The 27,950-nt window shown below is 39.8% G+C and overlaps 4 protein-coding genes across 11 annotated transcripts in view; 2 read left to right on the top strand and 2 right to left on the bottom strand.

The window, feature by feature from the left end:
* The window catches only part of LOC111246944 (uncharacterized), an 85,179-nt gene extending 74,665 nt beyond the window's left edge, over positions 1–10,514 (top strand). For 5 of the 6 annotated variants that reach the window (XM_086977657.1, XM_086977660.1, XM_086977658.1 and 2 more), the window contains one exon: positions 1,526–10,514. In XM_086977657.1, the coding sequence (XP_086833783.1) occupies positions 5,956–8,022 (2,067 nt within the window). In that variant the 5' untranslated portion in view covers positions 1,526–5,955 and the 3' untranslated portion in view covers positions 8,023–10,514. The remainder of the gene's footprint in view (positions 1–1,525) is intronic. The other variant, XM_086977655.1, reaches the window with a different exon arrangement.
* A 2,119-nt stretch (positions 10,515–12,633) lies between these two features.
* Positions 12,634–16,167, bottom strand: Cog2 (conserved oligomeric Golgi complex subunit 2). Its single transcript, XM_022797409.2, has 2 exons — positions 15,890–16,167; positions 12,634–15,240 (listed from the first exon to the last, which is right to left on the bottom strand). Exon 2 carries the CDS (start codon positions 15,238–15,240, stop codon positions 13,285–13,287), a length of 1,956 nt encoding a protein of 651 aa, XP_022653144.1. The 5' UTR covers positions 15,890–16,167; the 3' UTR covers positions 12,634–13,284.
* Positions 16,168–17,743: 1,576 nt separating this feature from the next.
* On the bottom strand, positions 17,744–21,172 carry Droj2 (DnaJ heat shock protein family (Hsp40) member A4-like). Its single transcript, XM_022797424.2, has 2 exons — positions 20,981–21,172; positions 17,744–19,564 (listed from the first exon to the last, which is right to left on the bottom strand). Exons 1-2 carry the CDS (start codon positions 21,058–21,060, stop codon positions 18,436–18,438), a joined length of 1,209 nt encoding a protein of 402 aa, XP_022653159.1. The 5' UTR covers positions 21,061–21,172; the 3' UTR covers positions 17,744–18,435.
* Positions 21,173–21,285: 113 nt separating this feature from the next.
* Positions 21,286–26,239, top strand: mus81 (mus81 structure-specific endonuclease subunit). 3 transcript variants are annotated; one of them, XM_022797359.2, is made up of 4 exons: positions 21,286–21,653; positions 22,473–24,368; positions 24,575–24,733; positions 25,103–26,239. In XM_022797359.2, the coding sequence occupies exons 2-4, from the start codon at positions 22,514–22,516 to the stop codon at positions 25,867–25,869; spliced, it is 2,781 nt and encodes a 926-aa protein (XP_022653094.1). In that variant the 5' UTR covers positions 21,286–21,653; positions 22,473–22,513; the 3' UTR covers positions 25,870–26,239. The 3 variants fall into 3 exon arrangements, with proteins under 3 accessions (XP_022653094.1, XP_022653084.1, XP_086833780.1); XM_022797349.2 differs by having other exon boundaries at positions 24,524–24,733; XM_086977654.1 differs by lacking the exon at positions 21,286–21,653 and adding an exon at positions 21,658–21,718 and having other exon boundaries at positions 24,524–24,733.
* The last annotated feature ends 1,711 nt before the right edge of the window (positions 26,240–27,950 follow it).

The following is a 27,950-nucleotide window of genomic DNA, read 5'->3' as shown; positions in this document are numbered from 1 at the left end:
GCGTTAAACCATGAGCTCTATCAAAAAAAAAAAAAAAAAAAAAAACCGATGGAGGCTAGCCTAGTAATAAGGCATTTATACCATTATGATTATTATTACTAGTTAATAGATTTATATGGTTGGATTTACCTCAAAACATTAACCGTAACAGTTCCAGCACAGGTTCCTACTCAATGTAGAGAAGTATGTGAATAGATAAACAAGGAAAAAAAATGATGTAGAAGCCTTTCGCTAGCGGCTACCGTAAAGAAACCATTTCACAGCTCAAAAAGCAGTAATTACGGAAGAGACGTTCTGAGGAAACTGTTATATCACACATAGCAATAGTTGAAACGGCAGTTTCTTGACGTTTACGTTAATGTCTATAGAGTATGGATAAAGTGCGCAGTAGCTAAATGCGGCGTCAAGTGCTCAAGTGCATAGTATAGAGACCACTCTCGAGCGTTTTTTTTAAACGATCAAGATGCCCCTAAGTATTAACAAAAACTGCCCAAAATAACACACTATACGAGCCCACAAAAAGTGTTCTTTGAGCACATCTTTCTTGTTTAGCCTGAACGCGACTTAATTGAGGGTCAAGGAGATCATATAACGACTGGCAGTTTTTTTTTTCTTTTTGTAATATATTAAGCTGAAACAACAAACGGCTACTTGAAAAGCTCGCAATATTTGTACATATTCCACTGTGCACTACCTGGCTAAATCGAATTATACCTTAAAAAATACATCCGTTTTAATCGCTATAACAAGAACCGTAATTACGTCCCTTTAGCTAGCCAGATATAACTAGTAGCCACGCCTGCTGTCGGCCATGCAGCCACTATTGACCAGAGCCGGAGCTGTCGCCATTCTCTACTCAGTGCTCTACATCACCTCGTATCGATGTCTGTATTACAACATGTTGAGCCGCCGAAGCTATTGTCACGCTTTTTACTCGCACCTCCTCCTCCTCCTCCTCCTCGTAAGTCATGCTTTATCGGCTCCTTCCGAATTGACCGTTAGGAAAGGAGTGGGCCAAAAGTACGCGCGGATGGCAACGCGTCGCCAACAACCAGTCAGCCTGAGCGACTAGACCGATAAAACACCGCTAAAATTAACGCAGACGTTAACGAAGGAACTCGTACATACTCGGGCTAAATATTCGCCAAGTACTACGACAAAAATATCCGGCTAGTGGCTTGATAGGAAGATGGAAGTCACAAGTTCAATCTTTAATAGCAGTTACTATTATATTTGCTAACTTTAACAGTTTTTATTAGACATCTTATTGGTTTATTAATTTCTATTAGAATCTTAATACTACACTGTTTAAATAGTTGATTTAGTCTAATTTTTATATTACTAAATTTAAAAATGTTATTAACTTGACACTTGTTGATTATTTTGTGTCGAGCGTCAACCGCCGATGGTGTCGCTGTGCACAGATTTGTGGCATTGATCGAGTTTCATTTATCCTTATGTACGTGAGCCTTAATTCTGATTTCCTCTTTGTGTTACTGTTGTTTTTTGAAAACGTTGTCGGCAGCCTGATAGCTTTGCATCCTCTTCGCCGATGAGTGATGGCGTGACGTCACCAAACAAACAACGCCGTATGTCTCAGGAAAAACTCGCTTCGTAGAATGTGTTCACACGTTCCGAACTCGCTTTTATTATAGCCTAGCGCACCGTCCCTGCAGCTATCATCAGTGATATTAGTAAGCGCAAGGACACACCGATTAGGAGTGGTTCCGTCCTTGAGCATACCCAAAAAGTAACAAACGGCTACTCAATTAGTATGTATCTAATAACAGCAAGGATGTTATGGATGCTATATATTGTAGTTAGCAAGTCCCAGCACGCATTTTAGCTGATTTTAATCTTTGTCCCAGGTTGATTTCGACTCTCCTCTTATAAAGTTTTTGAACGACCTTTTCTTGGCAAGATTTACGTCTTAGGTGTTGATTTCCTTGATTATTAAGGGTCATATTTACGATTCTATTAGGATGCGACACTATACCAAATCGAATGTTTGCTTAGGTGACAAAAATTACCTCTAGGAGCTTGAACATTTTTCATCGTCCAGAAAGAACGAGAAATCACTTGAAGGGGACATCGACAAGGCAACTCTTTTTATGCCATGTACAGTCGTTAGCATCAACGTCGTAGACCTTTGCAAGATTGGGACACATTATAGATTTCAGATAATTTCATTATAGATTGAAAATTGAATCAGTTTTCGCCAAATAAAAACGACAGCACTTAAGATTGAAGGTAAAGTCGTTTACTATTAGTCAGCTGCTCATCGATGACGAATCCCATGATATGCCCTTCACATTGCGTAGAATTCGAGAACAGTAGCGTAATCACATGGCCTAGCTCGAATTGTCTCTAAAGCAGTACCTTTCATTTTCGCTTAACACCATTTCAATCGAGAGGCTACCCCCATTAAATATACCGACATAGGAAATAGACTTGTAACATGACTGATAGCATGTTTTGAGATGAACGGACCAAAAGTGAAGCATAACAATACGGATGGTTCAAGAGCCACCTAGCAGAATCACGCGTTTAACTCAATAACGTTACATGCAATTTACTACTATAAATTACTAATTGAACAGTTAATAAATGTCACCCTGTAATAATTTGTTTTTTTCTTGCAGCAATGCGGTAAGCACCATGTTGTGGGAAGATATAGGAAATTAACTAACATACTGCTGCATGAATATAATGAAGTCGCCTTATGGTCTAACTTTCGGTCAGGTGCATAAGGTAATAGATTAATCGCATTATTGCAATACCTCTTGGTCCCTTATCATCATATTAATTATTTCTTTTACTTTTTTTGTCGTATAGGTTAATACCTTTCTAGAAGGAATATTATCGCTATGTGGGTGGCAAATTTACTTGGGCTTGCGAGAAACATGGTGTTATTCGTGAAATTTGTAACTCTTTCCCAAAATGAATAACCTGTATCATGCAAAAGCATAGAAGGTCTATTTTTGGTTATCAGATAAAACTGCGTTGTTTAATCAAATGTGTTGCGTCAACAAACCTTCACTCTACAAACCATCTTTCGCTACTAACGGGAGTTGAATGATATGTTTTAATACTGTCCAGACTTAATCCAACTTGTATATTATTTAAACTGCAGAGAAAAAGAGCACATTCGTACTTCACTACGTGAGACTCCAATAATTTCAACATCGCCGGGTGCTTGGTTCAAAATTTACATACAGACTTCCCGCAGACATATGATTGTATTTAGCTCGCATTATTAAAAAAAAAAAAAAAAAAAAAAGACATTCAGAACGGTTAAATATTGCTGTTTCATGGGCTTTGCCTGACGCTTTTGGGCTCTTATTATTCTTAATTCGCAAATCCGCAAACTAATTAGTTTCTTTCAATTTTGCCACAGTCTCCATTAGAATAATTAAATCTTAATTCATCGAACAAATGGTATCTACACAGCGTTATCGGACATGAATTGATATGACATATAAACAATCCAAAATAAGAGATGTCTTTTGGAATGTGGTGCATTTGGGATAAAATTTTTTCTTGTCTGAATTTATCTTTACCGCATAGATGTAAACGGTACATATTACAAACTTTCGACCTCGTACAAGAAGTTCGCGACTTCAGTACTCCAGACGATTGGGGTTCATATGCAGTATAGTTTATATATATAGCAGAATATATTTTCATAGTTGATAACTAGGCTTTTCACATAAATATAGTACTGTCTTAGTAAATGTTATAATGTTAATATTAAGATGGTTTCATAATAAATATAAAAGGTTAAAGCATTTACAAAATAAAATACATAACCAAAGCATAATTTAGCGGTAACGACAAATCCCAAGTGACCTTAAAAGTGAATTATCCTTTCAAGTTATTAGACTAGGGACTCCGCCTTCTTAGGTTTGCTGATTACAATTGTGGCAAGCACCACTCGCCAAGTAATCTAATTGGATGTTTTAAGTTTTTCTAGTGGTTTTGATATAAATGGAGGTCCAAATTTTCTTAACTGTTTTTAAATTAAACCGGTAAGAAAAAGGCACTCGGTGTGATTCCAGTGGGATTCTACCTAAGACATAAATACGACAGAATTGTATTAGCCATATTGATTCAGTGACCTATAATTTTTGCATAAAATATAATATAACCAAATTTAAACTAAAAAAAAAAACCTATTTATCTAGCAGAACGAACATGTAAACGTTGACAGACACGAATTTATTTGGTACGAACCAAACTACCCAGGAATCACCTTGTCGCGACTTAGACACTTTTAAACTTTAGTGAAAATTCGAAAATTAGTGCCACTTGCAAATCCACACAACGAAATTTTCCTAAATTTTGAGGGCAATAACTCCTGTAGCCATTTTCACAGGGGCGATAAGATCTGTACTCAAGCAATTTTTAGGACGAAGAGCGCCAACATTTCTCCCTAAAAGATACAGCAGGAAAGCACTGGCTTACGTCTGCATTATTTGAAGCAATTTTGTATGCCAACTAGTTTAATTCACCCAATGCCAATTATTTCATTACGTTCTAAAATTATAATTCATGTTGATGTATGAACAGTTGCGTGTGCTAAGCTTGTTTTTCTTTATCATACGCGATGCAGCTAGATCAGTAGCCGTCGACACAACTTAACGAAAATAGCATTACGTCAGTGAGAATAACATTTTAGTTTAACTACTTAATATAATCTATTTACCATATTTCAGAATGCAGGACTTTGTATAGCGTAAGGCTTAACGAGATCAAACAGTTCACCTAGCGCGGGTTCTCCCATTTTTAAGTAAGGTGTTATATAAACATGAGCAAGCCATGTTTTGGCTTTAAAAATATTAATTGAAAACAACCACGTAAAAGTTAGCACCTTAGTTACTCAGGAGTCCGTTATAAAGGATTCTCCCTTCAAAACATGTGTACGTTATGCTATTAACGATACAAACCCACATGCACACGAAAGCACAAATAGCCCCAATTAATAAATCGTAACTACAGAGATGAAAAAAAAACAATAAATTATAGATGGCAGCTCTATTAAACATGTTTCTTTTCAAGGAGACCCTTTCGTGTGTGATCAAAATATGTTAAATTTCACAGAATTGTTTTCAAGCCTCAGAAAACTAAGCGTATCTTAGTTAATAAAAATAAACGCCCAGAAGACATTATTATCGATGGAATGTACCCGCAGCAAATTCGAAGACATACAATAAGCATTTATTTTATGAAAATTCCCGCATTTAAGAATGATATGCGGAAATATGAATCTATTGTTAGAATATTAAAGGAGACCGGGTAGACGTCACAAAAATTTGATAAAAATATATTAGGGATACAGGGTTCCGAACTATTGTTCCAGATAAAAAAAAACAAGCTAGCCAGCCGTCTAAAGAGGAACCAGTCTAATTTCACAGTATACTTCACATCAAACGTCTACTAAGACTTAGATAATTTGTGTTGTTCTATTCGGTATGAATAAAGAGACAAAATTCTCGATCAACTGGCATACCATTAGACTAACTACATGCTTAGTTTTAATTTACCAGAATTTTGGTCTGAAGCTGTCTATAACTGTCAAACCTTATTCTCACACAGTGGTGATCTTTTTTCCCTCTTTCAACTCTTCTAATCTAGGCGCCAAAGCAAAATTGCAAATGGCGGCCGCAGTGGAAGCTCGCCTTCCGCGTTTTAGCGCAACTCAAATTGACGGAACTTGCTGTTTACGTTCCAAACAAGATAGTGCTCCTGGTGCTCAAATTGTGTTGTCAGTTGATTCTTGTGATGTGCCGCACAATGTAATGTGCCAGAAATTTTGCCTGGTTCCTACTCCAATCCTCAGTAATTTTGGGATTTCTCTCGCTATGGCAGAATATTGATTTATCGCTGTAGTGACGTTCTGAGGGCTCTCACGAGCCCTCTTCTGCCAGTTCTATAGTAGGTGTGGAAACAATAGCCATGAGCAGTGAACCTGATGTGGCGACAGCCGCCAAAAAGCGAACCCTTGAACTCGAGGCGTTCTCGTCACTGGTCGACGCTCTACGAGCCGCAGGACCACTGACCCCCGAACGTAAAACGCTGTTGCAACAAACAGCTAACGCGCTCAAAATCTCGGCTGATCGATACAAGGCCGAGATCCGTCGGGCACTGGCTAAACCGAATTTATCTGGAGAGATCGACGAAACATCATGGGCAATGGAAGGTCGACGAGACACGTTCTTGCTGCCCCGAAAACCACCTCGAGCAACTCTGGCGGTCCCGTACGCCGCGTATACGACACGGCTTACTCCTGCTCTTGTCCAGCTACCACGAGCGCCATACAAGACTGTGGAAACGCAAACAGTAGCCCCAAAAGTGGCTGCCAATCCAAAGCTCGTTGTAGTTAGCTCACCTCGCTCACAAGGTACCCATACGATGGTATATGCCAAACCTGCTGGCCAACAAAGACAGGTGCGAGTATGTTCCACGCAGCAAGCTGGAACCCCTCAGCTGCCTGTGGTGGTCAGTGCTAAGGCTCAGCAGCAACAGACACCACAGCAACAACCAAAAATGATGACCGTTCCGACTGTTATAAGGTCATCTGGACCCGTTATATCTGTTCCAGTAAGCGCTGTTTCAAGTAGCATTTGTAACAGCAACAATGGCTGTAGCAGTAGCAGCAGCATCAGTAGCGGTACCTCCAGTAATCAGAGCTGCTGTGCTGTCAGTACAGCTACAGTCAAAAGTCTCCAACAGCCTGCTTGCCAGCAGATTGGTATCGGTTCAGTAAGTCATCAACATCACCATGCTCAGCCGCAGTCCCAACAGACACCGCAACAATGTAAGCAGATCGTTATTACTACACCCAATACTGTTCAAGCGCAACATCCTCATCAACAGATCGTGGATAAAGTAAATCTTCGCGCTTCACCGGGTATACAGCAACAGTTTGCCTTGCAAACGGTGCAGGTTCGACCGACAGTTGGTACGCCGGTTGTCACCAAAGTGCTACATCCTAACCGGACAAGCGAATTAAAAGTGCTGCAGAAACCTCGGTTAGCGCAGGTTCGGACAACGGCCACCTCCATAGCATTGACAACGATGAGTCCAACAGGCGTTCGGCTAGCCCCCACGTTAGCTAATGTGACTAACGGAGGAAACAAGGTGCACATTCACCCGACAGCAGCAAATGGAGCCGGTGAATCAGTACAGAGTGTCACAACGATTAAACCGCCCACCAAAGTCATAAAGTCACTATCGCAGTGGAACTACGATGATCATTCAGTAATGGCCAAACCTGCCATTGTTGCGCCAGTCGGCGCGGCCACGACGGCAAGAACAATATCGGCGCCTTCGTACGGCGGTGAGACGATTCTACCATCATCCAGCTCATCGTCATATCCTCAACAATCGCAACAACAGCAATACGTTCACCACCAAAATGTACAACATCCTGCACCAACAACAAAGATTCAGCTAGCGAGCACCGGTGGCGGGACGGCATCACAGACGCGCACGGTTCAGATAGTCCAAATGTCGACAAACGCTCAAGCTCCAAGCACACCCGCGCGGGTTCCGAAATCCGTCCGATTGATCACCCCGTCGCAAGTCAGCGGCGCACCGCCGTCCCATGGTACCAGCGGCAGCAGTAGCAGTATGACGAATAATAATAGTAACAGCAATTATAGTAAAAACGGCAGTAGTAGCCATCATACTAATAACAATAATAATGATAATAACACTGGTAGTAGTATTAATAGTACCAATTGTAGTAAAAGTAGTAATGTTAGTACGCAAGGTCATTTACATGGGCGTGGGCACCACGGAAGTCACCCGCCGGTGACGACAGCAGCGACACCGATGACGACAACTACAACAAACAACCAGCCACGACCATGCGACAACTCCTTAGAGTCGGCGGTCAGCGCCGCAACGAAGGTTGTAAACAGTAATGTTGTCGTACAGAACCTTCCGTATCAGAACTACCAAGGATCGATCTACAAGATGGTCCCAGAAGACGTCATCATGGAAGAGGAGGTCGCCTGAGAGCTCAATGAATGGTGAAACTCCCTCAATGTGAACCTGTTTTTTCTGTTGATGCACGGTAGGACTTCCTAGAAAGGTAGATTTTGTTGATTGAACTAATGTGACTATAGTTTGAGCAACAGACAGTCCTCTCGACTGAAAAAGCAAAACAACAAAAGCGTTATATTTTGTATTAAGAACTAATTGAGTCTTGATAGTAGTTCTAATTCAGTTGCTTTAACAAACCACAATAGACATCTACTCGACTAGGTATCATGCCAGCCCGTGACGGAAAAAAACTGGTTCGACTTGTAGATCTGTAAATGAAACTGTGAAACAAAGCTCTCGCTCATATGAGAGCCGTTTAAAAACTATACATAGTAGATACAACATATATATATATATATATATATATATATATATATATATATATATATATATATATATATAGGTAAGGGAAGCAAAGGAAGCATGAAAAACTAATACATGCATACCCGCCCGGTACATGTCGAAGGATCGAACCAATTAAAAACAAACATGGCCAAGACAGTTAGCTATCTACAAAGTCGGTGGGCAAGTCATTGACAAATAGCCGGAATAGTTATCGGTTCACATTGAAATGAGCATAAGAAGCAATGGGATAAAATAGGCTGTACAGTGTTTTTGCATTATTATAAAAAAAAATCAGTGCGAGATTCGAGGAGTTTGAATGATTAGGTTGGTGAAACAGCGACGTACTCACAAAGAAAGGTATACCAACCGACAAAACAGATTTCAGCATCACATCACCATTCTTCACTTAAAACAGAAATCTGTCATTATCGATGAATGTACGCGAACATTTGGCTATTGACTATACGATTAACACACATGCATACACTCCGGAAGATTTTTGGTCATAAATTCAGTCCGGGGTCCAGAAAACCATTCTCTTCCAAGAGGCATCTATTACAACAAAGAACAGCAGTAACCAGTTAGCCTGGTACATTTCGCATAAAAAGAATTATTACTAGCACACTGTTAGACATACACTCAAATACGAGCGCGAAGTCCTTCTCGCAGAGCTCTCTATAAATATAAAATTAGTATGCACTGAATACGAAGCGATTCCGAGGTCGGTTTGGTTGGCAATTTTGTTGTGGTCGACTGCGAGGGGATTGCAGCGGGAAGTGCGAGAAAATGGGGTGAAAGAAATATTGTAAAGAGGGTCGAAAACGAAGATTGCGGGATAACAGTACTGAGATAATGGTAGGTGATTTATACTATGCGACTCATAACTCTCTAATTATGAAAAATGCGACACGTCTCTAAAAAGCATCGGTCTGACAAGGGTGATAGCACTCTGCGATGCTTCTTTAACTCGTTTGGATTGATGTCATCTGACGAATTTGTAACTCTATGCCGGCGAGATGACGACCGACCCTTTCTTTTCGTTTTGATTCCTTGCCATTGCTCTGTTTTCAAATTTTCGATTACAACATCGTGGTGCTTGCATCCGATCCGGTATAAGTACTCGGTAGTCAATCTGTTAATAGACCCCTAGTGATATAAAGAGGCGGGCATGAGGCTGCTTGCGAAAAAGAATAACGCCTTTAGTCGAGCTTTCATATTTCGAGAAATGAATATTTACGTGCACAAAAATAAAGTTATTAATAACGTGTATTGAACCTACCTGTATTGAATGCTGAAAGCCATACGACCGCTTTGTTATGCTATAATAGTAGTACCAGTCATGCCAGCACATATTGCCTCTCTACTTCTGTGAATATTCAACCAGTAAGAGGAACGATCTAATAAAGGTAAGAAATCGGGAGAATTTTTGTTTCAGAAAACTGCTGTTGAGGTGCTGTTTTGTTTGTGATTCTTTTCTGGATATTCAGAAGTTTACTGAGTAGAGCGTTCGCTCTACCTCATTTACGTTAATAATACTCGGAAAGCCCTTCGCAGTCTTCTTTGTTAGATGGTTTAACACAGTGGACAATAATAGCTAATTGTAATATTATTGGTAAATGACGAAACGGGAAACCCTCTGTATAGATTACCAACCGGTGGAGTAATGACAAAACGATAACAGAGATAATGAATGAATAATATTGACCATTGTCGACTTCGTAAAAGCTAGCTGAGATCATTTTTGTCTCATCTTTCTGCTGATTCGGTGAAACACGCGGCTTGTGTTTGCGGGCACAGAAGAGATGATGCATCGACAGCTAGGAACATATAGACAAGTTTCCCATGAACACAAGAACAACTGCAAGAATTACGTTCGATTAAGGTAATCATTACAAAGAATATTTGTACACTGTATTCGTAATATATATAAAATTCGATGTTAAACTATACAAGATCCTTTCCATTGAGCCCGAAATGGACGCAAAACGCCTAATAACAGTTGGTGGGCAATACATCGGATACGCAGAGTAAATTCTCGTCCCCCTCCGTCGCAAAGTTAAATACCAGTAATAAAATCATTATAAATAAAAAGCATGATGTTCGTTAGAGTCTATATATAACAGGCTATGTGTTGTTAATCCTATAAAGGGAACTAGATATTTTTAAGAGTCTTAATGCAAAAGAAAACATACAAAATATACTTTTATAAAAATAAAATTACGGTTGAAAAAGCAGACTTTTAATTAAAGTGAGAATGGAAATTTATATTAACAGATGCTCATATAGGTATGGAAATTATGGCTACTGGAGTAAATTTATTTTTGTATGGGATGCGACGCTTTTGCGCTCCTTATTGTCTTTTCATTGTCACATAAATGTTCTTGAAGGATTGGTAAATAATACAGAATTCCCTATTGTTATTGACCTTTTGGCATAATTCACTTACGTGTGGTTTCATTTTGACAAATAAGGCTGTAGAGTGGTTCGCCTAATCACTAGACCTGACATAAATTAATTTTTTAATTCAGGGATTTGTGAAAGAGAGAGCCTTTTTTTCAGAAGTCAAGATCCATCTGCAAAGCGGATATTATGGTTGTACCACATCGGTAGTACCATTTGCATCGGTAATACTAAGAAACAATACATTCGTGCACTCTGCGTTACTTACGTCTCTTAGTAACGTCAGGTTTTTCTGTCAGAAAGCAGGTGTATGACTCCTTGTCCCTTTCAGTGTTAACTATAAACTACATTAGCTCAAAAACAAAATCGCCTAAGATAATATAAATAGAGGCTAAATGATGCTTGCTTTGTGTGGCTTAAAGTTGGCGTTAAGGTTGCGAATTTCAGTTCAGCTTTACGCTTCACTCACTCGTAAAGACTTTGTAGCACAGTAGTGGTTTGGTTTTTAAGGAGTAATATGTAACGTTAAACTTCTTTCTTAAACGTGAAAGATACCTTACAGCTATAACTGTGTAAAGTTGAGTTTATCGGAATGTTTTAACAATTATGTTAATGAGACTACAAAAGTTAACGAAAACGATTTTAAAAAGGTGACGTGTGTGTAAGCAGTGCGTTTTTCTCAAATAACATTTTTATGACGAGTTTTATTAACATTTTTATTATAGTACGTTTCTCAGGCGTATTGGCTAAATATTGTTCACTGCAGCTTTATAAAATGGCCTTTCAAAATGCTTTGATTCAAAACAACAAGCGAGAAAGAATTTTGCGACTATACCGATGCCAAACAGGAGCCGCACATATTTCCGGGTAACGTTTTGACGTTATACATAGCTACTTCGTGTCTATACTATTTAGAAAGTATTATCCCTGCCTTATCACAAACCGCTACTTTTCTAGGTTAAAATATATTTGTGGAGTCATTATTTTAACTATGTATTCACCTACTTTCTTTCGTATCCCTAACCGCTTAATAGCATTAACATGATCTTCGATTATTTTCATTATCATTTCTTAAAACATCGCAGCTATCATCCGTAACGTTATTAATAATTATCACCTTACATGATATTGGTCGACGACCTGACGAGCAAATAGACTATCAAGTACGGGGCCCGTGTAGGTCTGTACCATTCCATCAAAGCATTTCCTTAATTATTGCACCTATTGCATTCTTAGCTCGAACACAACAGCCGTTTACGCTGGCACACACTACGAGACGTTATTCAGTACAATGTACTTGGTATAACAGAAGATGTTGTTCAAGCATTACTGAAATGTATCTGAAATTTACCCGCTTTCTTTAATGGCAAATATAACGACTACTTATGTTTATGTAACATATACCTTTAGTAGTACAAGTACCTTACAATAACAGTACATAAGGCTGCGTATTCCATAAAATAATTATTTAAATGTTTGATTTGCCGATTTCAAGTAACACCCAAAGATAAGGACCCTGCGTGAGTACGATAATGGCCAAGTAATTTATAGGAATTTACAGGCGCAATGCAAGGCTTAGAACATTCAACGCGTGAACCGTAAGCGTAGCTTAAATGTGAAAGAAATTAAAACCTATATAGAATTCAAACATTTGCCAGTACAGATACCTCTTACAAAAGTCGTTTGTTTGTTGGACGTGAACACAATCCAGCACTTCTATATATTTAGGATTCAAAGAACTACATTTCCATATAAACAACGTCCAGCTATCGCCCCTAATTTCTAGAAAAGGTTAAGCTACATTCTCTTAAATTCTCCAATCAGATATGCAATAGCTAGTTCAGTTAATGAATTGCATTTTATTTACACTTATGTTTGTTCATGATAAAACACCTTACGGGATTTCGATCTCTCTCTCTCTCTCTCTTACATATATAAATGACCGGTTAACCATTATGGACCTAAAAACGTCTTGCCGAAGTGTCTACGTCTGATCCATCACATTGCATACATAGGCTTGCGTATTCACTATCTTCGTTCACTACTACATGCTTCACCTCGCTTTCACGTCATCAACTGGGGTACATAGCATCAGTATCAATCTAAAACACCACACTTCTCTTATCATTATCATCATGATAAACTAAATTTGCCCAACCCACTTACCGTTTCTTGGTTGTACGCACTTTGATCCTACATTGACAGATCCTAAGATCACTTGTCGTATTCTGCCTGTGTGCGTGGACTATCAGTAGCTACTGAGGTATACTAACTTCTATTATCATGTTATTCTGAATATTAGACATCCAAATATGTATATAAATATATTAGTCCAGCCGTTCATTAACATGTGGGTTCTACTGCTCTTAGATCAATCTAAATTAACAACAACCGTCGACATTTTCAACTCTGTCAATGCTGACAAGATAGCGGTTCGTTCCGATCGAAAAGGTGTCCCAAAGCTTCTTTGCAATCATTTTACTTTTAGTTCTACTTCCCACCGTTTGTTCCGTTCATCATTTGGCTTTTGGCTAGCTTGAAAAGTTCTTCGTAGCACTCTGGAAGCTCCCCAAGCTCCTCGAGCAGCTGCCCGAAGTGTTCGACGTCAATCATGATCTGAAGACGAATTTTGTCATCATCGCTGATTCCTTGCGTGTCGGTAGCGTTCATTTTGCCCTTTTTGAGCCGTCGCAATGAATCCTCCATCTTGCGTACTGAATCGAGAACGTCACGGGTTGTTACTAAGAAAGCTTCGGCCATCCCTTGCGCCATTTGCGCCGACCACTCGGAGTCCCAATAGCCCGATGTCGATGCACGACAATTAAGAACTGGCTTAAGCATGGTGGCCACGAACGCTGACGGCATCTTTGGTATATCGCGATTCGTGCGGCGATATAAACGTGGAATATCAGATATCTGTTTGACGCTATTCTGGGCCAACTGAACAAGCAGAGAGGCGGCAGCTCTCGCCAAGCTTTCGCGACAAACAGCCAACCGCTCGACTGAATCATTGAGACACAAAATAAATAATTCCTTCTCTTCGAATGTTAAAAAGTTGTCACAACAGGTGCACACGGATTCAATAGATACCTGATGGCAGTCAGCGGCCGCTTGAAAAAGCATCAACGCACTGAGCTCGCCTACTGGGTGCGTCACTTTGGCGTACTGCTCGAGAAACGTCGTATACCGGGCCAGTAGCTGAATTGTCAATTTTAAAAATCTAGGCTTTAGTTCTGCTATGTACACGCCATCCGACCAGCAATAGCTAATTTGTTTATAAAGATTCTCTGTAACATTTAACAATGTCTGCTTCTTACTGAAGGGTTCGTTACCCTTCAAGAGAGCAGTTTCAAAATTTGTGGCAATTTCCGTATAACGCAACTGAAAGTAGATACCCGTACTCCATCTTTCCATAAACGCTTTATACGACTCACTAGAGCGAAAGATCTGTACGGACTGCTCGGACATATGGTGCTCGAGCGTTTCAAGGAAACGCAGTGCCTCGTTGTATCGCACGTGGAACATTGTGGCCGAAGTTAGGCTAAACAATGTTGGAATACGGCTTTCCGCCAAGGCTACAAACACGGGAAACACACTTCGAGGGATAAAATTATACTCAGGTGGTGCACAGTTATTTAGCAAAGCAGTATTTGTTGTAATAAACATCACAATCTGATTAAATAAACCATCACTTAGAACCTCACGGAGCACGCGTTCTGTAACAATCTCCTCAAGAGTTGGCTTGACAATGCGTTCCGAATAAAAGGTTTCTAAAAAGGCGACTAGATCCACTGCCACGCCAACCTGAAGAACGTGTTGGAGCTGCGCATCGTCATGACCTTGAAGTGCTTCCAATAGTCGCTCTTCAAGATAGCCTTTAAGCTGTTTGCGAACGTTGCTAATGGCTTCGTCGGACTTCCGCGCCAACGGTATGTCCTTACAGCGTTCCAAAGATGAACTTAAGCTTTGGATTTGGCTGGCTGTACGTTCGACGAGATCCGGGGTCCACATCTGATCTTCCTGCGGAAGTTGCTGAACCCCCCGATATACGTCCATAGCCAGTAGAATTTTCCCCCGAAGTTGACGGTCTTGTTGACGCTGAGCCAGTTTCTCTTCGGTTTCCTGGAGGGTGGCATCGATTATTTCGCTGATTTCGCTAACGTCATCCCGTAGTTTATTCAGTGGCAGCGAAATGTTTCCGATATATTTTTCCAAGCCGACAAGGTTCGATGACAAGTTGACGAAGTCAGTGTAATCATTATTAATCAATTCGACAAGGCACTCCTGCAGGTATTTCAGATGTGAACGAAGATCGTGCCGGAGCTGTTCAAGGCCAACAGCTTTACGCTTCTCGGATACGAACTGGTCTACTGAGAAGTTGGGATTAAAAAATATCTCTCTCTCGAAACACAGCTCATGGCCAGCGTCCTCCAGGAACGACGCCATCTAAAAGGATACAAGCAGAAGAAAATGTCGAGTTGTTTTTCTCTGGATTAACTATTAGATGGACAGTGGTCGTTCTTTTATCGAGTACCTTTGACGTAATACAAAAAGTGCAGCGCCTATGGTTGTTTATTTACACTGCAGTATTTGATAATAACAAAACATTGATTTGATTACACTCAAATTAGGAATCCAATGCTAAAGATAACAGCTGGTATCTAATTATAATATTATAGTTAATTCCACAATCATGCTTGTGCATTAACTTGCGTGCTAACACGTAACTTAGCACACGTATCGTCTCAGACTTCTTAGTAAGTTGCTGTGGTTTGATTCAATTGTTCTCAACAAAACTTCTTTGATACTTTATCAATCATAATTACTAGTCAATGTATACAATTCCTTGCTGAGCTTTGAAAAAACGTAGTACCGTTTAGTCCAAGTTGATCGAATAGTTATTTATCTCCCAAAAAACATTAATATTCATCATGTATCCCATCGGAGTCTGTGTCCTTCATTTCGAAAATCGATTTGTAAGTAAAGTGACAAATATTTTACTGTAATTGACATGTCAAGGTGGTGCTTATTCTAGTATTTCGGATATCGTCAAATCTCAATAAAAAAAGAGTGGTAATATTACAAGAGCACTTACAATCGGGCCCTCCGGCGCTGTTGCGCTGTCCTAGTTCAGATCACATGCAGGAGTTGTTTTTCGTCTACGGCATAATTCTCCGTGTGTACACGTACGTTTTTGCGGATTACACTCACATATGTGAATAGAACTTGCAACGCTGTATACAGTTCACTGTGATACTCCCGGCTGCCAAAAGGTGGGCTAGCCGAGCAGTGTTGACGTGGGAGCAATAACATTAGATAAAAACATTCGAATTTATCGATCACTACCATCATCGTCCTCTTCGCCAAAGCCGTCTGCTCGCCAAATGATCTTACTGACAAAACGTCTTCATCCGAAATGATATCGATGATTTATGGCATCTAGGATGCGCAGACTATGCTTAAGGGCGGTCTGGTACACCAAGCCAGAAAAGAGAGGTATGCCCACACCGACAATAACTGACATCATTTTTTATTTATATTATTAGTTTTGGTTATCTCGGTTTATTAGTACCTTGTAATTGTGAACTAACATGAACTTCTGCAACAACCGTCCTTATATGCAGGATGCATTGCGCATTGGATGTTACAAATTATGCCGTCTTCGCCATTATCGACAATATGCGTAGCATATTACCACGAATAATCCTACTCAGCTCTTTGCTCGTTTTATCCTACATTATGTGTAGAAACCGCAGTAGGTTCATCCGAAAATATATTGAAATTTAAATCATTTCATTGAAATACTAGTGAAAAAAGATATTGGTTAATACTCTAACAGCTGTAGACGCTTAAGCTCAAATCGTGTGGCATGGATGCGCTTTGATTGTCACTTTAGTCGCTATTTCATGGCAACATATATCGGTACCATATTTTTGAAATCAAGATTATTTCACCGGCCATAATTACGATTTGGAAAAATTTTCGTCACCGACGTCGACGAAAAGACATTCGTAAGTGCGCTTTCACGTTATAATCTGTTAGACAAAAAAATCCCGAATCTAAAAAAAATCCGATCGATACCTATTTTTCTTGTGAGTATTCGAATGAATTGCACAAAAACCCAGAGACCAATCATTAGATGAGCAAAAGATAATAGGAACTTTATTTGGCTACGATATTTACTAAAATTTTATTAAAAGTGCGCAAGCGAATTCCAATCATTCTGTAGTTTTCAATAATATTTTATAACGCCGCAGTTCTTAAAAAAAATAAACATTTACGAAATGCATTTTTGGTGGAAGCGCCTTGTAGCTGAGCTGCATTACTACTATCGTTTTCAGCGAAGATAACTTTTTAGAAGATAAGCGAAAAAAAGAATTTTAAAAGTTATCGAAAGAAACAGGCGTTTCTACAAGCCAGTATACCAAACCATTAGTACCAGTAATTTTTGCTAAATTAACTTTCGTACCCCTATGGACGCCCCATACAGTATCTTCCTTATAAGCCCCAAACCTTTCAGTGTTATCAATACGTGTCTTCGAAGAATACACTTTTGCATTGTTACCAACAGCTGTATTAAAGAAAACATAGTCGCAAAACTAACCAATAAAAGTTCTTCAAGAAAATGTCGAATATTTTCTCGTTGATGCTATTTGTCGCTGACGGCGCCCACGAACAGTGTTCGTATCTGTTTTCGTGTACTTATCACAATACTCATTGGCACTCTGTTCTTTATTAATAACCATATGAATTTTAGCTGAAGTAATTTTCTACGTATGTAAAACTGAGCTTAAACCTAAAATTAAGCTAATTTATGTCGATCAGCATTTTTCTGTTGCGTCATGAATAAAGCGAACAGAAGATAAAAACATATTCCGACGCCTTCGTCTCATGTGCCTGCGTCATCTCATATTCTTACCTAGATATTACACAGTAAGTACCCAATATATCGACTTGTATTACATTTATTTCGGAGATTTTTCTTCTATGGGAGTATTCGTCTTAGTCAACACACCATAAAGATTACAGTTGCAGTTTTTCTGCGCCAATCAATTTACATTGATGACATTATACCGGCATCCCACAACCTATCGCAAATATAAATGGGGTGCCAGCTATCGATTGTAATGGGTATAAATTAGACTTTATTTACAACGACCTCCATTGTCAGCTTGCCCACCTTTTCTTGTAAGTCGGAAAAGTCTTTCGACTTGCTTGTTGGGCGACCTAGAACAGTCCTTGTGCAGAATTATCAAGGTACCCTTGAAGATGAATGGTCCATTTAATCACCACAATCATCCCGTTACAGTTGTTATATCCGAATAGAGCTATTGCTGCATATAATAATGCATTAATGATAACAATAATAATTATTGTTATTATTATTATTATCATCGTTGTTAATAATAAAAATGACAATTCTCACAATATCTGTAACATTGTGTCCGTCTAAAGACGAAACATGATACGACGATGCTCGTGCTTAGTGTTTATCAATACTTGTGATAGATACTTGGCCAATCCAGCTTCATGGCCCTTGTTTAAAACAACATCGAGTTCGGATTAACATCTCACCAATTTCCGAAGTACAACATTTAGACGGGCTGGCTTACAATGAATGCATGAAGTTGATACTACTGTTTAGCTCGCCTGGCAGCTAACTCCTGGACCCTGGGGCCCGCCTGCGAACATTCTCGGATGCCCGTCATCTTCATCGTAGTCTTCGCGCATCCGGTTACGCCGCTCGCTCTCTAAGTCGACATCCTCCATGTGGACCTCCTCGGCATCGGAAGTGATCATCACTTCCTCTCGCTTCGGCAGCAGAGCTTCTAGTTTACTGGCAACTATCGGACTGATTTTTTTCGGGAAGATAACGAGGAATTGAATGATGAGTTTACCTTTAACAAACGGATCTCGGTACACTGGCATACCTTCGTTATTAATGCATTTAACATCGCCATGTTTGATCACATCGCCCGGCAACTGGGTGATAACAAGTGTTCGGTTATCAAGCGTTTTGATTGGCTTTTGGAACCCACATAGTGCCTCTGTTAAATTGATCTCTAGGTTCAGAAACAAGTCGTTATTTTTACGTCGGAAATGATCGTGGTCCTTTTCGTCGATAACAAAGATAATATCACCAGGTTCAAGGTCGGGCTCCTGATCACCTTCGCCGGCAAACGTTACTTTTTGGCCCGCTTCCATACCTTTGTCGATGTGCACATCGAGAATCTTGCGCTCCTGTACAGTTTTGGCACCATCGCAGGTGGTGCAACGGTCCTGCGGAGCACATTTCTCTCCTTGACCCCGGCAGTCTTCGCAAACATTTTGAGTCTGTTGGATCAGACCGGGACCAATGTGACGTGTTCGTAGAACCCGACCTTGTCCACGACATGTTCGACACTGTGTCACATTTCGACCACCGCGACCCGAGCAAGCGCTACAAAGGACATTTTTCTTCAAGGCCAATTTGCGTACTGATCCATTATAGAGTTCCTCAAGTGACACGCTAAGGGTATGCACTTTATCGCGGCCTTTGTTGGAACGGCGTGACCCGGACGCAGAGCCGAAGAACAAATTGAAGATGTCAAGTGGGTTATGGAATCCTTCACCGCCAGCTCCGCCACCCTCCTTGAGTGCCTCTTCGCCGCCTTGATCATAAATTTGACGCTTCCGTTCATCTGAGAGAACCTCGTAAGCTTGTGCGATGAGCTTGAAGCGCTCCCCTTCGTTCGGATTTTTATCCGGATGATATTTGAGAGCCATTTTCCTGTAGTAAGGCAAATATGTCATATTAAATTTAAAGGTCAAGCAACAATATTGGTCTTGCTTAAAATCAAAGAACTAATTTAGAGTTAACATACATCTAACGCAAATTCAGTTTCATATTTTAAGTAACTAGGCACAGGATCGTAACTATAAACGATCGTTTGCATGGTTTAGTCTTCAATCCACAAGAAAAAATCAAGAGATCCTTTCTGTTAGCTAGTGCTACTGTCAACAAGCTGTCAATATATGCTGCCTATAAGCGACAGCAATTCTGCACCACTGCTTGCAAAGTCACGCGTTCAATGCCGCCGTTGATCTGTACTAAGGCCCTATTATTGTGAATGTTCTAGTCGGCGAGGGCGCTCCCAGAACGGTATTAGCCGCTACACAAAAAAAGGTTTCCCCAGCATCTCAGAGGCAAGAAAGAACAAGATGGCCCGTGGATATCTCGTTCTGTTTACCCCTCAGTTACAGATGTCGCTATAAGCTGCACAGTATCTTGAGGTTGCTTATGAATATTGCTGCAAGAATTTTTCCTGAGACGTACTTGCTCGACAATTGCGACCTATCCTGTTCTTCGTGAACAAACAACGCCATAAAACAACCCGTTAACACTACCATGACTATTTAAGCAATGCCATGCCACATCAGCATTAAATCACCCGAACAATCAATAATTGGCTACTGTAATATCATTGCGTGATATATTGTACCTTAGCGAAAATGGCCATGTCTACGAAAATTTACATGAAGAGCATTTATGAATATGAACAAAGTTTTGCATTATGTAACAGTAAAATAAATGCGGCATTGTCCAATCCTCACATACATTTACATGGTCCTGCAGACGACTAATGCTTTTTGCTTGCACTAATATGTATAACTGCATCCTATAACACAAAAAATAGATATTCTATTGAGCGTTGATATTAAAGTTAAATTTTGCAGAAGCATTTAACGGCTGTACTCGTATGGCAAAGGGTGAAAAAACGCTGATATCTTTACAAACAGTGCCTTACGAATGATAGCAACCCTTTGCCACTAACCATAATGCCCCTAGACGGTAGCGCCTAGAAGGACAGATCACCTGGCAGACTTTCCAGAGTGTTCGAATACGGTACGCGCACCTAGTGTACACATGTTATATATAGGTAAATACACATATATCGGCAAAGAAGTAGCATTATTAGCGACAGTAAAACTGTCAGCTTAAAGAAAGAGCTCATAATGGCTATCAGGTACCACAGGAGTTAATGATGTTCGTATCGAACTGGAGACGGAGTCTCAGGGATTTGTCGGTGGTTCGCGAGTCTTTACTTTTCATACGGCAGCCCCTCTGGCAGGCAATGGCAAAATGCAAACGGCGACGACCTAATAAAATCAGATGTAATGTAACCTATATTTATTCCCCACTTACTTGTATGCTTTTTTGAGCTCATCAGGCGTTGCGTTAGGCTTGACGCCGAGCACATCGTAGAAAGCAGTTTCCTTGACCATCGTGAACGGGTTCGAAGCTTTAGACCGAAGAAAACACTATACACACGCTCTCACGGAAGCCTTGGCGAAATATGACGACGCCGACCCTGTGCAACGCGCGAGGACTACTAGTTCTGAAGCTTCGAGAAAATTCGAAGATTCCACTAAACCGACGGAACACGGAAAAAACGGAGTGGGTCGGCTCATTAGGTTTAGTTCCGAAGATAGAAATGCTTAATAAGTTCTATGCTAGTACATGCAAAAAGTAAGTGGCATGCGTATACGTATTTGCGGTATACGCTCGTTTATCATTTGTGCTTTTATCGAAATATTCCATCTTTCTCATTAGTCTAATAGAATATCTTAGAACATATCGAACATCCTTATTCGTCGGAAGATCCACTATCCTTGAAGTTTGGAACGTAGGGCTTGAAAGAGAGAGGCCTATTGTGCTGTCTCTGATGTGTGTGGGTTTGTGCGTGTATATGTGTGTCAATGCATATATTATGTTTCAATAGTTTTTTTTGTAATTTACTTCTGCTGTTGTTGCCGGCGCTGTGACACTAACATCTGATCGCATGGGAGCAACGTCTGAATTTGGCAACAATTGACTTGTAAGTAATTAGCGCAATGAGAGTAGTGTATCGATGTTTTTTGAAGTTGTTCGCGGTGTTAAAAGGTCTTGTGATAAGCGATACTTCAAACAAAGAAAAGCAGAAGATTCTGCTAGTCGGATGTTGTATCTAGACGTTTTTTGAAAAACCGATTTTTTTATATTCTTTGATAGGTATAATTATGTGCATGGTTTGTATAAGATTCTTGTCGAAGCTTACTCACGCGTATATATGTCAGAAAGCCGTAGAAACGTATAATATGTAAAATACACTTAAGGTTTTTAATATGTTGAAATGTGTTAGACTGAGTCTTGGCATTGTTTCAGACTTGACAATCATCGTAAAATGTTCAGAACTTCACTGAGTCGTAAAAAGTAATAATGCTAAAAAAAAACTTAAGGATCGCGATCTCTATATATAAATGTATATATATAATATATATATGTCCTCCCACCGTATTAATTGCTATCGCCTTTTGCAAATCTCTTGGTTTCTCGCGCATTTTCTAGACATATATTATTGTAATATCAGTGAAGCTCGTTAATCATTTGCTTCGTGTCATGTATGTTACCTATCGGAGATAATAATTATAGTTCTCAGTCTATTGAAGCGATAGACGGGCTGCTATTTGGTGCTACAGTTATACATCAGGCATCGATACAGAATTGGCACGACGTCTTAGAATAAATATTGAAGGGAAGATCAGTTATCTTAATAACCATGTACAAAATAATAATAGGTATCAAAAGTTTTCTGCCGTGATCCGAGGTTGCTAACTTATTTTCAACATAAATTAACTTCGATTGATTTGGTTTGTAGAAGACACTGTCTGTTTCTGAACCTTGAATTCGCTCTGTGAAATGTCGAGCGATGCGGCAGGATTTTCTCGCAAGCGAGTCCGTCGTGTCATCAATAATCCAAACCCGTTGTTCACACAATGGCTCCGCGAGTGGCAGGACGAGGCTGCGAAAGCTGGCACGCACGCGAAAAACACGTATACAAAGGCGCTGCAATCACTTGCCAAGTTTCCTATACCGCTGTCGAGTGGCAAAGATTGCATTATCCTCAAGCATTTTGGACAAAAGATATGCGACATGTTAGATAAGAAGCTAATAGAATACAGGGGATTGCATCCTGAGTGGAGGCCTCAGTCGGTGGCAGTACCATCCCCAGTATCCAATGGTTCGGCAACAAATGCTAAACTCAGGCAAACCAAGAAAAATTCTCCCAGAAGCCAACCAAGCATTAGTAATGGGTCGGTAAAGGAAGCACTGCTTACTTGTGGAGACGCTAATCGTTCGATAAATACAACTAGAACGACTTCGGCTACGCAGCCGCCGATGAAAAAGCATGCGCATTTTGCAAGTCTTAAGGTTAACTTTAAGCCTAAGCATGGACGTTTGGAAACCGCGAGTTTAAAGCCACCGGGGCTACTATCGGTGTCCAGTCCTCCAGAACCGAATACATTTACCGACGAAGAATATCAGAATACTGGTAACGGAGTTCATCAGCCTGTAAGTCAACAACTACTCGTCGGTGTGGACGTATTCAGAAGGGAAGCCTTATCTTGTGATTTGGCACAAAAGCCAAAATTAACATCGAAACGTCAGAAAACTCCGAAAGAGCCACAAGTGATCGATCTTTGCCTAGACAGTCCAGAACATAAACAAGCATCTGATGATGACGACAGCTTCTTGATACCTTTATCAAAAAGGTTGACAGTTGACAGGATGAACTGTAAGTCGAAGAATCTCGAGGAGTACACTAGTGTACAAAAACTAACTCCAGTATGTCCTCCCCCAGCTAGTGGCAATGACAGCGATTGTGTTGCTCAATATGAGAGTGATGACGATGCTTGTCTCAAAATTGATGAACGTTTAGCTTCGTTAAAAAAATTATTGAGCCCCGTTCTCGTTAGCACAACTCATAAACCTGAGTCAGAATACGTTGAAATAGTGCAGAAACACGAGTCGATTGAACCAATCGAAAATGTACTAACTCAAGAGGATAGTTTTTGTCCTGCAAAGCCTGTAGACAGTATACCCGAAGAATCCATACTTGATATGTCGATAGAAATCCGGCGGAAGCGTCAAGGTTTCCTGGCTGAATTGGACGCGAACACTCCGAGGGCAGCGCCCAGGCCGAAACCTACAATTCTGGACTTAGCTGATAGTCAACCAGCGTCCCCAAGAAATCATGAAAAATTGTTGATCTCGCTAAATCGAAGTACAGACAGCATTCCGATGCAACCGCTTAACTCAGTACTCCACTCGCACCACAATAGCCAAAAAAGACTAATAACTGTTAAGGAGCCTGAAACAGTCTGTATCTCACCTGAGCCGCCGTCTCTTTCATCTCAGCCAAAAACAAAGCCCGTCTACGTGCATCATCTATCTGACAGCGATGATGATTTGCGCCCTTTATCACTAAGAGTTAATCGACAGGTGGCTAAACCTTTTCCTAAGAAAACACTCTCAACACCAGAGGAAGATTCGTTTGATGTGCTCGTCGGCAGCATTGATACTCCGCCTGTATCGCGTACTAACAAAGATGAATACTCCAGCAAATCGTCGGATTCTGAAGTCGTCACTGTTACGGCAGTAAAGGTTAACAAACTTGAGATTATAAGAAAGAAAACAGTTACAGGTAATGACGATATGGGTTACTCTGGTTCAGCTACTGTACCTACTGAAGAACCTCAATCAAGAAAGAAAGGCGAGTTATTTAATGTTTTAGCAAGTGTTATTGTTTTACGTGTGCAAATTTCTTAAAACTTCTTAAATTGGATAGACCTTATCGCATGAATCGCGTGAAGGAAATCGCATGAATCGAAAACCTATTTTTATAATCGTTTTTGTTATATTTGGCAGGCCGTTCAAGGAAGGATAAAGTCGCTTGTCCTTTTGTTCCTTTCCCTTCAGCTCCGCTTCACCTTGAGTATATTCCTGAAGGTTCTTGTCCTTCTCAGCCAGTCTCATCGGCATTGAATGACAGAACATCCTGTTGTCCACTGGCTCTCACACTTTTGCCCGGTACTTTCGAAATAGTTCTCTGTGTGGACAGTTGCGAGGCTACCGGTGGTAAGTAACATTAGCAACGCGGTAGAGTAGTTTAACATCTCGTCTACTATTTGGCAACATCATATTTTATAACCAATTTGAGGTTGATGCAATGTGTGATGATGAGGTTAATAAGTAACTGGAAGAAGTGGGCTTATTTTCAAATGGGGATCAAAATGGGTACGTGCTATATGAAGAAGTGGATTTTTTACCTTAAATATTATCAGCTGAGGGATCTGAATACATTTGTGCTTATTTGTGCATACTCCAACGATAATTTTTACTGGAATATAGTTATTGGTTGTCGAAATAAGGGTGTCAACCGTGATTCAAATTTATCTTTTAGAGCATTATTTTTAGCTAAATAAATTCGTTTATTATATTTTTCAGGTGTGATGTCAAAAAAGAAAGAGGCAATGATTGAAGCCTTGCGCAATTCTGGGGTAGCGATAAACATTAGAAAAATGAACGTAGGAGATTATGCATGGATAGCAAAGAGAAGCGATAAGGATGAGCTCGTGTTGGATTGTATCGTTGAGCGTAAGCGCACCGATGACTTGGCGTCTTCAATCAAAGATGGACGTTACCATGAACAGAAACACCGTTTGGTGACCTGTGGTATACGTCGAAAAATCTTTTTGGTTGAAGAGCACCATCGCTTTGCAGCGGGCGGCATCTCCGATCTTGCGCTGCTCCAGGCGCAATTGAATACGCAAATAATTGGTGATTTCATCGTAAAACGCACTCCAAATGTCAAAGCGAGTGCACAGTATCTAGCGGCACTGACGCGCGCACTCGGCCAACGTTACAGACAGCGGGTCCTGAAATCATGTTTAAGAGAAGAGGTTGGTAAACTTTCTGATGATCACCTGATGAGCTGGCAGGAGTTTAACGAGTCAAGTATGAAGCGGCGTAAGGTGTGCATAAAACAGGTGTTCACACGCTCCCTTATGGTGATGCGAGGAATGTCGTTGGAGAAAGCGCTCTCAATAATTTCCGTGTATCCGACTATGGTCTCACTAATAAGTGCCTATGAGAAATGCGACGAGTTAAAGCAGAAGGAAGCACTTCTAGCTAACGTCAAATGTTCAATAAGTGGAAGGAGACTGGGTCCGGCATTAAGCAAAGCTGTATATAAATTTGTTTCGGGCGAATAGGCATAGAGAAGGAAATCGCATAAAGAAGCACGAGTTAATTCAACTATTATTAAAAATGTGCGTTTGTACATACTTTGTACTTCAACAGGGTGAATTACGATTCTAAAGTGTATATTGGGTCGAATCTGCTTGAGCTGGACGTGGGTATCTCGTGTAATATATAATGTATTAGAGTGATATAGTACATTGTATGTGGCCAACTGTAAAAGATTGCATTTTTATTATGTTTCCTTATATTTCTTATATATTCCTTATATAGACACGGTCTATAGATGACTACAAGGAATGGTACTTTACCGTGTATTACAAAATGAATATATCTATTGTAAGATAATCCAATAAAAATCGAAAAGTGAAGTGAAAAAAAGTAGCTAAAATGACTTTAAAAATTTATAAAGAAAAATGGACTCGTAATTGTAGCGTTTCGCCATATTAACCTTTATGTATGTGTAAGCAAACGCATGTTTCAAATGAAGTGGGCGATTTTACGTAGAGCTGAATTGGTTTATTGGCTTAATTTGCCATTTAGAATTTAGAGCTCAACATTTGATTTGATGCCAGTGTAACTATAAAGTGTGATCTTCAGCTTTGCTGTAATATTATTTTGGTTCTTTTCCCAATGCGAAATAATCGAAAGAAACGTTAAACTCTGGTAAGAAGGAAAAGTTTGACATAGGTTTTTGGTATATTATGTGGAACAAAAAGTGCCGAATTTCACGTTATCACTGCATCATCACGGAGTCTCTGTTCCACTAAGATTCTTGGCTAAAAAACGTTCTGGAGACCTCATCCCGGCAATGGCCATGCAATGCTATACAAAAGTTAGTGGAGAGATTGTCAAACAAGGATGTAGTTGGCCAATAGGAAAAAATCCCGAAACTTAATGGACCCCTCAGCAAAAAATACATATTTATATACATTTCAACGACAATTAGTGCTTACCATAGTAATACGAGCAGCAGTAAAACATAAAAAGTAAAAAGTTCGTATGCTAGCGGCTATGACAGAAGCTAAAAGTACACCTTCCATCCAAAGTTAATGTCAAAAGAGACTGCTTGGAGATTAAAGGTAGTTATTTTTTAAAGTTAGCGAAGCAGTTCAGCTATACGTCATTTATTGCTTGATATAATATTTAATGTGTTTATATAGTAACAGCGAAAATGTATAGTGTTTGAACACTGCAAGTCTGGTTCGTAAAGGTTAAGATCAACAGCAAACCCGGCATTAGAGGTCAATTTGACAGCTTGCGTATTTTCTTAAAAGTTCACGTGCTTAAGCATTACCACATCTCCATCTCTACTTTAAGCGCTATGACACCCTCATCTCTACGCTTCACACCATCAAAATGCCACTTAAATCTTTTTTTAATGATAATAATAATAGTTTAAAAAAAAATCCAACCGCGCGCGGTTATAAGTATACAACAAGCGTTGCTGGATCTAGTATTAAGGACGATATCTTGACTAGCAAGAAAAAATTGCCATTATTTAGTATCTCTTAAAAAATACTCTGAAATTGTTATCGTGAATTTTAAAATACTTTTTATAGTATGATCATTGAAGCACTTTGGATAAATGCTGCCTTTATACCAAAAATTAAGCTTGCAAAACTGAGCGAATTTGGCTTAAGCGAAGTTTGCTTAGTTCGCAAATTCGCCATACATTTTACAGGTCCCGTTCTGGAAAGGGTATTCGACATTGGTTTGCAACCTTTGATTTAATTGTTGACCTTTAAACGAACAAACAAAAAAGTTATAATGGAGCTAGGACAAAGGTATTCTAATAAGGTTTTTAATAATTGCAAACGGATGCTGCGTGCTGTATCAACTCGGTTCTGAGTGTTTACTTTGTAAGCTTCTTTACAACAAAATTGAAAATTGTCTACTTAATTTTTAGTTCTTCTATTCTTTAGAGCCGCTTGAAAAAAACTTTGAGACAAAGTACTAATATAATACTTAAATTATAAGAACACTACATATGTACGGCTATTTCCAAAGAAGCCCTTAAATTAATACCATTCTCGTCAATACATTGCTGATAAGGGTAAGCTACTGAATCGCAAACTTACAAATATTCAGTTTA

Source organism: Varroa destructor, unplaced genomic scaffold, assembly GCF_002443255.2.
Source record: "Varroa destructor unplaced genomic scaffold, Vdes_3.0 BEIS01000001.1, whole genome shotgun sequence".
NCBI lineage: Eukaryota > Metazoa > Arthropoda > Arachnida > Mesostigmata > Varroidae > Varroa > Varroa destructor.
The sequence above is the reverse complement of the archived record's forward strand: the minus strand, read 5'-3'. Positions and strand labels throughout refer to the sequence as shown.